A 12750-nucleotide genomic window follows, 5' to 3' on the forward strand; every position below is an offset into this window, starting at 1 on the left:
TTTCTGTTTCTCCACTTTTTTTTAATCACTTCCTTTTTACAATGGCAGGTTTATTACTTGCTGAGTTAACTCCTAGCTCTCAGAATGTGGAGAATGAAAAACAAATGGAAAGAAAAGCCTAAGAGACAAATTTGTTTAAAATAATAAAAAGATGAGTTAGAGGCAGTGTTGGGGTAAGATGGGGACTGAGAGAGGCTGTATTTGAATTTGTGAGAGAGTTTAGCCAGCTTGAATTTAGGAAGGACAGTTGGATATCTATGTCTTGAATAATATATTAAGTTTTTAAAAAATGAAGAAAGATGGTTTTTAAAAATTATTGTCCATTATTAATATCCTTCTTCTCTGTGTTTTCATGGGAGACAAAAGAAAAAAGTTTCGGATGCTCTCTGTTTATATATTTATTTTATATTTACGTATTTATGCCAAGTTGGGGTTATATGAGGATTACATGTGAACATTATAAAATGATTGCTTTATATAGAGTTAGCATTTCAATATGTATTTCCTAAGGCAGTATGATGTTTGATTGTTCAAAATGTTCAGTGCAAGAGTTATCTGAATCTTCAAACAGAACATTAAACAAGGTAGTGTTTTACTCCCGGCACGTTAGCTTCCGAGTACAGAAACCCACTGAAGCCAGCTCAGATGTATTTGGATCTCCCAAGAGGATATGGAGACTCCCATGGGTGTACATAACAAAGGACCCAGGACTCCTGGGTCCTAGAGAACTCCTTGCCCAAGCACCACATGGCTCCTGCCATCCCTTCTCTATCTCATGACTCCCCTACTTCTTTACACAGGCTCTGGTATTCCTCCTCTCTCAACGCCCCCAACCCCTCCCCACCCATGTTAGCACAGCTGCCCACTAGGTGAGCTCCACACTGTTTGGTTTGGATTAGTGAGAGAAAGGGTCTTAGTGATTCAGCTCAGCCTATGATTTGGTTTCAGTTCCATCACACGTCCCCCCTTGGCCTCAGTATCAGTAACCAGCGGAGGGATAATACTGGCACATAGGGCTGCCCCTCTCAGGAGCACTAACTGAGTGGGGCAGGTTCAGGTAAATAAGAATGTTGACTGACATATCTAATACAGTAACACTTCTGGCGGGATTATTAGTGGGAATGTTTCCAGAATATGGAGTAGCCAGCTGAGAGAAGGAGTCTATGTCAAGTTTCATTTCTGTGTGTTTATGTATGAACTGAAAACCAAGTTCAAGAGAGATTTTTCAAACAATGAAAGCAAAAACCCCTATCAAGGAAAACTCAATAAATAACTGTCTTGAACAGTCTTGGCTAAACAGAGAAAATAGTTTGTTTATCTTCCACATCCCTTAAGCAGCAGGAGCTGATAAAAATTGAATTTAAACTGCTAACTCCAAAGACTCATTACCCTTTAATATTCACAATTGCATTTTAGAATTACGATGCTAAATATTTAATATTTCTACTTTAGTTCTGAGTATACTTTAATTACTCTGTATAATGTAGAAAATCACTTTCTTGCTCAATTTTTGTATATACAATGGAAGAAAAAATAAAGTTGTATTACTATTGATGTTATTTGGATTACACAGTTATTTTTAAAACAAGACTGAAAAATGAAGTTTCTAATGTAATCCTTGCTAAGAAAGATACATATCATTTTCCTGAAATGTAAAGATATGAAATTCTCTAATTTAACACATGATTAATAAACATGGAGGGTTTGCTAGGCCCTAATCAGAACAATGATTTTTTTTTTTTAATCTAGCAATATGTGGCCCTCTAGTTTTATGTCTCACTCCCCTCTCATTCATTTCTTAACCAAAATCTTGTTGTGTAACTTCATTTTTCAGCAGTTAAAATGAATGATAGATAATTTATTGTGAGGACTCTGAAGATTTCTAAATTCCATCATTAAGCTATAATCAAAATGTTAGGGGTAAGAATGATGACACAAAACCAGGGTTGACTATGCAGTTAAAGGATGTGGATAGGACACTGATCTGTTTAAATTCCCATTTGTTCTTTTGGACAAAGTACAAAAGTAGGGAAGAATCATTTAAAATAGATATCACTGGGACAAGTAAGTCTTATATTTATCGGCTAAAGAAAAAAAGTACGTGTTTTAAGACATCAGTATGTGTAACGACTGCTTTGCCTTAAAGCATAAGGACGATTAGGGTCGTAACTCTGTAAGCACAGTGCTCTGTCACTGTCGGTGAGTGCTCCCTTTGTGACTTTTGATTTATGTCAGGCAAGTTTACCGACAATACTCGAAGTTTCTTACTATCCCCAATTGTATAAAAAAAACATATATATCTGTAGTAAAATAGGACTAGTCATGTAATCAACAAAGACGTCAGATAAAATCAGTTTCCCATATTAGATGAGATAAGGAAACCAAAATGACAAACTCCTATTTACTACAGCTGCCAAATTGTAATGAATGAACTGGGTGAATAATTAAAAGTTTGAAAGAAATGTTCCTGTCCTTTACGAACTAATAGTTAAACATATCTTAGAGACAGTAGTTGGGATGTTGTCTTATTTTAATTTTAATTTTTTTGTTAGTGGGAATTGAATAGAATGACATTTAAAAAATAAGTGAAGAATAAGAGAATAGCAATCTCAATTCAATTTCTTCTTTATTCTGGAGAATAAAAAATAATTGATATCGCAGGAAAGAACAGGGAAAGAAGAAATGTCAGTATTGCAAATCAGAGGGAATGGAGCATCGGACAGATTTGGGAATGGTCTCCACCAATCACCATGAGCTGGACACACGGATTGCTACACTGGGGTCTCGGCTGTACTAGAAGCAGCAAAAGATACTTGGTTTCTGGTGGGAGGAGCTGCTGAAAGTGTGACTGAGAACCCTGGAAATTAAGAGAGTTAAATGTTCAGAAACACTGAATAAGATGGAATAAATGAGATTTCAAACCACCATCTTTGCTTCTTTTTAGGGAGTTTTTGGAATAGAGCATAGGCTTACCTGTTGGTTTCTAAGCCCAGAGGCAGAAACAGTAAAGTACAAAACTATTACATTTCAGTTCAAAAAGCATAACGTAGTCGAATTATGAGAAAAATCAGGCAAACTCAAGATAGGGATATTCTTCAGCACAACTCACATTTACACGTTAGAAATGGTGACATCATGAACAAAGGAAGGCTGAGGAACTATTAAAAATTAAAGGAGTCTAGAGAGAAAGGACAGTTAAGTGCAATATACGATGCTCGATTGGATTCTAAATTAGAGAAAAAAAAGGAATTTTTAATATATAAAACATCATTGGTCAACAGGCAAAATCTGAGTAAAAGCTATGCATTGTATCAGTGTTAAACGCATTCAGTTTGATAGATGTACTGTGGTTGTGCAGGAGAATGTCCTGGTACTCAGGAGATGGAGGCTGAAGTTTTAGATGAAGAGAATCGTCATGTCTGCAATTTACTATCAAATGGTTAAGAGAGTACTAGAAATAGCCAGAGGAGAAAAGGTGAACAAATGGTGAATCTAGGTGAAGGGTATAGACATTCATTCTATAATTCTTACAACTTTTCTGTAGGTTTGAAATTATTTCAAAATAGTGAGTTAAAAACAAAAGGTGTGACGAATATTTGTGTTACGGCTCCGACAGTGGCTATCCAAGTGGATTTTGAGCCAGTGTCATGTGTAAACTAGAAAAAATCTGACCCTTCTATCTCATAGGTAATTATTAAGATCAGTGAGACAATGGGGTTCACAGAGCACTATTTCCTTTTTCTAAAATTTGGACAAATATTTTATAAGAAAGAAAAGTGAGTTTTTTCAACTCAGTTACATTTATACCACGAGTGAAATTTAGTTAGGTTTTAGATAATTAAAACTTTAGCTTTTGTTTATAATTATAATAGTCATACCTTAATTAAAGAATGCCCTGAGAATAAAGCTTTTCTCTGTAATAATAATAGATAATTTTAAACTAAAATTAAACAGTACTAAAACAAGCAAAGAAACATCTACAGTCATAATCACAGTCATAGTCATGTGACATAATCATAGTCACAGTCATAATCATGTGACTCTGGGTATTTATTGCTTGCAGATTTATGATCTTAGTGTTACATCCTGGAGAATACTTCCATTTCTTGCACTTCAATTACAAGTGAACAGAGCTCAACATAGTCAGTATTCTGAAATCTGGGGAAGTTAAATTTGATGTAAAGACCACCTTTTACATCACCACTCAGCACTAGTTATTCTGCTATGTGCTGGAACTACAATGACCAATTCTTTACTGTTTCTTCTAGCTCAATGCCATTTCACATACCCAAAGTCCTCCTGTTCTTTTGATTTTATACTTCCATTAAAAGGGCAAAATTTTGGTGAATCATGTATTTGTACATTTTTTTCATATTTTGGCTTAAGTTTATTCAGATGGGGAGATTACCTCAACCGGTTTTATTATGACCTGGAATAAATATGAGAATCACTTGAATCATTCGTGCAATATTGGTCAGTATCACTGAAAATCTTGCACAAATTATTTACATTTTCCTGACCTCCTTCATTATCATCTGGTTCACTCTTCCTCCATAACTAAACTTTTCAAAGAGCAGTACCCAAAATTACTAGTGTTTTAACAAATACCAAATTCAATGACATCTCGATCTGTATTCTTTCTTAAAAAATTTTTGGGAAGTGATTGACCCAGCCAGCCAGTCCAATTCTCTATCATGGAACTTTTCTCTCTTAGGCCTCGATAAGAGTCTGTGTTATCTCTTTGACCATAACCTCAGATCTTATTTGGTCATCTTTCTTCAACAACATGCCTCCAAGTTTCTTGGCTTGGCACTCCTCTTTTTTTCCTTTTAGGATCACGTGTAATTAAGTCATCTCAATGTGACTTGAGAGAAGTTCCCATCTCCAGGCTCATGTTTCCTCTTCAGCACTCTGTAGATAGTGCAACCACCTACTTCGTATGACTCTATACATAGTCTGTACATAACATGCTATACACAGTGGGCCAGAGCCTCTAACTCTCTATCCCAAAGCCAAGCTACCTGCACACCAGCATCTATTCAGTTCTGTGAAATGGACCAGTCAGAAAAGGAAACTATGAAAGGACAGGCATTTTGGTATGAGGTGAGGAAGAGAGTATCTTATAATATGAATAGTGGGCAGTGTTCTACGGTAAGGAAGAGGGAAACTAGGTAATCGTAACAGTAACTTGAGATAACTATGAACACACTGATTAACAAGTGAAGAAGGAGGAGATGAAAGATGGAAGCAGGAAGAGATAGTGATAGAGATGAGAGAGAGAATGAGCTAGTGCAGGAGTAGAGGTCAGAGCATTTAGCATGACAATAAAACATAGCACCATATGCCCTTTTATTTTGTTCTTCACTGGAATAGAAAGCTCTTCACCTGAATGACATGTCATTTGAAAATAATTTTTAACTTATTGTGATAAATTGATCTTTCAAGAATACTTGGGGAAATATATACTCATAATAAAATCTGACTCACACTGTCACAAACCAGTACGCATTAATGTTGAAACAAATTAGTCAAAACCTCCCACAGCAGAAAGAGCTAAAGTTTAAGTACTCTTTAGCTTAAAAGATACCCCATACTGTTAGATGATGCAACAATGTTGAGAAAAGTCACTAAAAACTAATTCACCAAGTTTGTAAAATCAAATATTCTATACTCTAGGTAATCTTAATATTGCTCAGTCACTGGAAATCAGATTATTCTTGAGATTGTATTTAAGTCAAGGCAAGATGGTCTTCCATTTACAAATGTAATTTACTCTCATGAGTAGGTGATCTTGTTATAATATTGTCAGGTTGATTGAAATTGATTTGTGTTTACTAAACATTGTGAATACTAATCAAATATTAGACACTGAAGCGTTGGAGGTATTTAAACCTTTGACAGACGCTGTTTGTGCTTCCTAGAAGGATTTATTGTCTCAGAAGTCAACATTGCTTTTCAGCCTTTTCTTCAAAAATTATATACAGACAAAATGAAAAGAAACGGCCTGCATTTGCTTTATGATATTTTATAAACTGGGAATATTTGGGAGGATTTGGCATTGGTTTGGGGGGAATTATTTATATTTTATTTCCACTGTTACAAATAGCACATTTGCTTTTCCATCTGCTTAATTCCATTCCAGGTTTGCTATTCTCTACCACTCATAGCTTCACTGAGCTCCACATAATAGCTTTTATAGGAGACAGGCATTACCAGGCAATTTGAAAAGCAGGTTGAAGATAAAGCCTGATAGCTCACATACCCTGGCCTGGTGACTTGGTTCATTTCTGAAGCTTATTCCAAATGGGCCTCACACATCTCCTGCGGTATATGTGTATTGGCTCTATGAAGCTTAAAGAAACATTTCCCCTAATACAAAAATAAACCCATCATAATCATTCATTTTGGGGAAATTTTACAGTTGTTAGTTAACCTGCTCCCTCATGCCCTGCAATATTCATTAGCAGATTTCTCTGTTTATGAGTGATATTATATGGAAATGGTTATGGGAAGCTAACAGATGTAACCACTGAAATAGATTAGAAGGAAAAGTTCTGTTTTTTACAGATGGTTCTATTGAATATGCTTCCCCCCTCCCTCCACTTTAACATTTAGTTTTCTTTCAACAGAAAACTTTTCTTTACTGACTATGGGAATGTGGCCAAAGTGGAGCGATGTGACATGGATGGGATGAACAGAACAAGGATAATTGATTCCAAGACAGAGCAGCCAGCTGCACTGGCACTAGACCTAGTCAACAAATTGGTTTACTGGGTAGATCTTTACTTGGACTATGTGGAAGTAGTGGACTATCAAGGAAGAAACAGACATACTATCATCCAAGGCAGACAAGTAAGTAGAATTTGGTTCGGAAATGCAGCTAAGGTAATAAAATGGATGGTATCATACTAGGAAGAAGATTGAAAATTGCAATGTTGAAAATTTCTTATGAAGTCAAGCTGCAATGGGTCATAAAAACTGCGATGTGTTTGCTATATGGGAGAATGTTCTTTACACAGTGTACTGTGTACTCCATAGTATGGGGCAGGGGAGGGGGCTCTCTCCCCCTCTTTCCCTCTATTAAAAAAAGAAAAAAGCACACAAAACGGAAACCAACTGAAATAAATCAAAAAACAACAAACGAAACCCAAAATGCTACACTAGTAAGAAAGAAAAGTATTAGAGTAGGACAGTAAATATGACCTACTTACTAAAAACTAATTTAAGTAGTTCATTTGTAGGAAACTGAACTATCATCTGTCCCATGTGGCATTGGAGATATATATTTTTTTCTGCTAACAATGCATATGCTGGCTCACAAAAGTATCATTATTATTTTAATAGGTTGGATTAAATTTTGCCTTCTGTTGTATTCAGGTACTTCCTAAAATAAGAATTTTGTGAAAAGCACTGAGGTCAAAATTTTTCCCATCTGTATAGTTATCCCCTTGCTGAATTACAAGTTTTTGCAAATAACACTCAATAAACACCTGAAGGAGATCTCTAAGTGGAAATAAGCCTTATCCACTAGTTTCCTTTTTAAATTCAATTTTACCTCACTGATCTCACTAATTTTTTGTGAGATTCTCATTCTGTGGAGCTGAAATAAGTGACTCTGTTTTCTTTTGCAGTGCAAGGCACGAATATCCTGTAATTGTCCTGTAAAGTTACTTTGCCTTTATAATCAGCTTTTAAGAATGAAATGTTTTCACTTCCTTAGCAGATAAAAAAATGCACTAATCTGGGTGGTTAAAAAAAATGTCCAATATTAGAGGTGAGGTCACTTATTTCTCTCACCTTTGACTGTCCTTAAAACTTTGATTTCCTTGGCAGTCTAGTTATGACCTCAGAGGACCTAGTCTCTAAAATGATTATGATGGACCTTCTTTTTACGTATATGTATTTAAAATTTTAAACCTTGAAACAAGAATGAGGAATTCAAATGATCTTCCCCATGACTACTTTTAAAAGCTTTTTAGTATCTGAAGTTTTTAATTATTCCTTTTTTTAACCATTTCTATTGCCTGTGTTTTGCTGGTTCCCTACACATATGCTCACTCTGCCACTACGTAATCCAACAAAGATAAAATTTTGTATTTGTCCTGTAGGCAGAATGGTCTACGCACCACACCAAGCTCCTGCCACCTTTGTTGGGGGTAGTTAGCAGACCAGGCAACAATGTAGGTACTTTATGGTAAACAAACCCTTCTGAAGGAAAGCAGAGAGGCAGTGAGTAAAATTTGATGGCTACTGTGTGAACGTGTTTCTCTGCCCTCACCAGTTGCCCCCTCTGTAGCCATGCTTCCTTTCTCTCCTGAGGCTTGGATTGGCAATTACATAGACAGCAATGTGTTTAGGCCACAATCGCACACTTCCAGATGACTGGCCCCAAACTTTAAGCAAAGCATGCATCAAATAAATGGCAATTAATGGAAGACTTCAGCTTGCTTGTAATTCTTACAGGAAAAAAAAGTATTGCCCAGATCAAAATTGGGTCATAGATATATTTAGTGAATATGATGTCAGTTATGTGGAAAATATTATTAGTAAATACACACATGCCTCCCCCTACAAACACTTACTGGAGAGTAATACTAACATTGAAAATGATTATTGGGGCTTTAACATAGAATGATTCTCCCCCTTAATTCCTAACTTTCATTTGTAGCCTAGACATGAAGAAAGGAAATACGTCCAAAAACAGCGCGAAAAGCCAGTCTTCTTTTACTCAACATCTCCTGAGAGGATCAGGAATAGTAATAAAGAGACATGTAAGCTAGAAAGATAGCAAATCAAATGCTTTTGCTTAAGGTATAGAACTGGCATGATTTCCTAAGTAGAAATTTTTGTGATTTTGTTTTCTATAAAATTTTTTTACAGTCAAACCATGCATAACTTCTCAAATTCTCTTGACTACAAATCTATACGAAAAGTACACTAGAAGTACAATATAATGCCAAACGATAATGACAAATGCTTTTTCATCAAAATCTGTACGGCAAATCAATTGACAAATCTACCATACCTCGGTCCAGAACCATTTTAAATTGAGTATACTACAAGGCATGCCCAAAGGCAATGTGCCTAGCATGTGCCTTTTTGTACGAGAAAATCAGTATACTTATTCTTCCTTTGCTTTACTGGAAGCTTTCCATCAGTTCAAGAAGTCTATTCTTACCCACAGTCCCCAAGACCTGTGCCAAGGAGGAGAGTTACACTGTTAACTGTGAAGTGTCCTGGAGAGCAGTAAACATTGTTATTCTCAAATCAGAGTTCCATTTTCATTATGAATAGGCTTTAGAAAGAGTGCAATTTCTGAGTAGAATGCTGACATTTTCTTTACAATTATTCCAAATATGTGATTTTGTTGTTTACTGTTTTCCATGCTGGGGCTGCTATTAGTCGAAATGTAACCTGTATTTTTAAAAAATGGGATTTTCAAAGGTGTTTTCTCATCAGTCCTTTCACAGGTAAAGCAAGCCTTTTACAGATTCTACATATCCATGGCTATATGAAAACGTAGCCCACAAAAATATATCAAATTTTACATAACAGTGCCATAAGCATGTTATTGAATATGCTTGAAAGTTTGGTTCTCACTAGGCTTTGAAAAGTAGCTACTGAACATGTTTTCTTAATGAAACATGAATAAAATTCTCTCCCATACATTGGGTAGTGCTTTAACCACTACTGCATAATGTTTTATTCTCAGAGAAAAAGTTTAAATTAGTGAAATGTCAAATTCTATGAGAGAAGATAAATGATAATATGGTTGTGACTCTCCAACTATGGGAATTTTCCACAGGAGTAAATAGCCATCATTTTTTCTTTCAAGTTGAAAGCAACATAATTAAAAATCACAGTCATTTTTGCCCTTTTTGTAGGTCAAACATCTTTATGGTATAACTGTGTTTGAAGACTATTTGTATGCAACCAATTCTGATAACTTCAATATCATACGGATAAACCGATTTAATGGCACTGATATTCATTCATTAATTAAAATGGAAAATGCTCGAGGAATCCGAATCTATCAAAAAAGAACTCAACCAATAGGTAAGATGCAAGACTTCTTCATAGCCTTCACAATGGCAAACTGAACGGGGATATGGTCCTTGTGCCTTTGTTTGGTGTTAAAGTGGGTGAGCCATAAATTCTCTGTTTTGATAGCAAAAATGTACATGTCTGCATGATAAAATGGAACAGAGCTCCCTTCCCAAGTCTAAATGACAAATTGTTCAGTTGCTATTGAATTGTTTCTACAACCATAGAATTAAAATGACGGCTAGATTTAGATTCAGGAAGGAACTTGCACTCGATGTATGCATACAGGAAACCCAGATGCTAAGACTTTAGGGAATTTTTTTATGCATTCTGGGAAACATTTCAAATTAGATGATTTCCTTGCAGTATCTGTCTAGTTTTTATTGCAGTCACTGGGGTCTCTTGACTGAACATCCCAATCATTCCTTAACACATGTTAAATAAAAAATAATTTTTAACGAGAAGGCTACAACATTTCTAAGTATTCCTCAAAAACACTAACTACTTTGCATTGTAGGTTAGTGATGCTTGTTCATCAATACAGTTTAGGCTCAATCATATATAGAATAATGTAACATACAAAAACTACCACCCAAATGTCCGTCATCTTTTTGTGCTTCAAATTAAAACGAATTTAGAATTATCTAACCATTAACATAAATTCAGCTTAGGCAATGTATTATCACATATACATATTGTGTTTACAGGAAATTCAAATTTTGAATTCTGTAGGTAACCTTATTAGGGTTTTATATTAGGATTTATTAATTCACCAATTATTCATTGACCATTTACTATGTGCCAGGAACTATTCTATGTCCATTGAGAATATAGTTGTGATAAAACAGACCAAAACATCATTGCCTCTGTGAGATTTGCATTGTTGTAAAGAAGACATAATTTTAAAAAACCAAGTAAATTATCATTCTATTAGAAGATAGTAAGTGCTATAGAAAAAGGTAAAGCAGATGAGTGTCAGGAATGGGGGTAGTTTTCAATTTTATATTGGATGGTCAGAGGAAGTCCCATTGAGAAGATGAAATTGCATGAAGACTTTAAGTACTTAAAGGAGGAGAGAGGCAGGTAGAAAGATGAGCACACACAAAAACCATGAGGAAGAGCATGCTTGGATTGTTTAGGGAGCAACAAGGAGACCCATAGGTCTGGAGCAGAGTGAAAAGAGGAAGAGAAGTAGGCAATTAAGCTGGAGAAATGAAGGAGGACCATAACAAGTAGGGCCCTGCGTACAGTTGTAAAAACCTTTGCTTATACTTTTAGTGAGATGGGGAGTCCTTAGGAAACCTTAAGCGGAAGAGTCTCATAATCTGACTGACTTTTTAAAGGAATCGGTATGGCTGCTATATTGACAATAGGCTGTCAGGGACAAGGGTGGAAAGTTAGAGATGATGGTGGATTGGACCATGATGGTAGTAGTGAAGGTGGTGAAAAGTGGCTACTTAGACTCAGAATATATTTGAAGGTAGAGCCAACAGCATTTCTGAATGGATTTGATGTGGGGTGTAAATTTAAAAAGAGGCAAGGATGATGACAATTAGGCTGAGCAACTGGAATAATTGAGTTATTTTTGAGATAAAGAAAACTCAGTTTGGAGCAGACTGGGGGCAAAGAGAAAATGTATAATTTTTACCTGTTATTTTGAATTTCTGTCATAAATTCAGGTGGAGATTTCAAGGAGGTATTTGAATATGTAAGTCTGGAGTGCAGGGGCAAGTCCAAGCTGAACAAAACAATTTGAGAGTCATTGGCATATAGGTGACATTTAAAGCCAGGAAAATGGTTGTGGTCACCAAGGAAGTAACTATAGATGGAGAAGAAAAAAGTTCCAAATAAAGCACACTGGGACACTCCAACAATGAGAAGTCAAAGACAATAGGAAGAACCAAAAGAGGAGACTGAGAAGAAGCTTGTTACATTCAATTGGCCATTGGATTTAGCAGCATGAAACTCATAGGGATCTGACAAGAGCAGGTTGCAGTGAAGAGATGTCTGGATAGAGAGGATCTGGGAAAGATAGGAAGGAAAGAAATTGTAGAAAATGAGCGAGGATAACTTTGAAAAGTGTTGATATTAGGTGGAGCAGAGAAATGGGCAGCTAATTGAAGGATTGCTGTGGGAATTAAGGTTAAAATTAGGGTTTTTTACCCCCCCCCCAAGATGTGGAAATAATGGCACATTTGTATGCTGATGGGCATGATCCAATGCAGAGAGCAAAAGTAATGAAGACAAGACAGTGAGAAACTGGAGAGTTGCTAAGTAGGAAAGAGGAGATGTGATCTAGTATAGACATGGGATGAGACTGGAAAATAAAAGCAACACTCTTGTGCAAAAAACTAAACTACATTTCAGTTATCTTTTCATTTAGAGAATGCAGAATACAAAAAGAACATAGCACAATTTTCAAAAGCATGTAAGTTTTAATATTAAAAGAAAATTGTCATATTACTCATGACAATTCCAAGAAAGTCGTGATTGAAAAGAAATATAATTACAGTAATACATAAAATCTTACTGGTATTATTCCTACTACAGCATTTTCTCTTTGGCCTTTCTTCTTTTCATCCTCTCCATACAGTACTTTTCCTATTTTTGTTTCTTCTCTACTGTCTACACTCATAAAACAGCCTTCTATTCCCTAACCTCCACATGAAGACTCAGCCTTCTCCTTTTGACAATTATAGTCACACA

The 12750-nt window shown here is 35.7% G+C and overlaps 1 protein-coding gene across 1 annotated transcript in view; it reads left to right on the plus strand.

The window, feature by feature from the left end:
- LRP1B (LDL receptor related protein 1B) overlaps positions 1-12750 on the plus strand; it is a 1792829-nt gene that overhangs the window by 989574 nt on the left and 790505 nt on the right. Inside the window, exons 8-9 of the mRNA XM_030883038.2 lie at positions 6630-6852; positions 9885-10056. Coding sequence (XP_030738898.2) covers positions 6630-6852; positions 9885-10056 — 395 coding nt within the window. The remainder of the gene's footprint in view (positions 1-6629; positions 6853-9884; positions 10057-12750) is intronic.

Source organism: Globicephala melas, chromosome 7 (assembly GCF_963455315.2).
Source record: "Globicephala melas chromosome 7, mGloMel1.2, whole genome shotgun sequence".
Lineage (NCBI taxonomy): Eukaryota > Metazoa > Chordata > Mammalia > Artiodactyla > Delphinidae > Globicephala > Globicephala melas.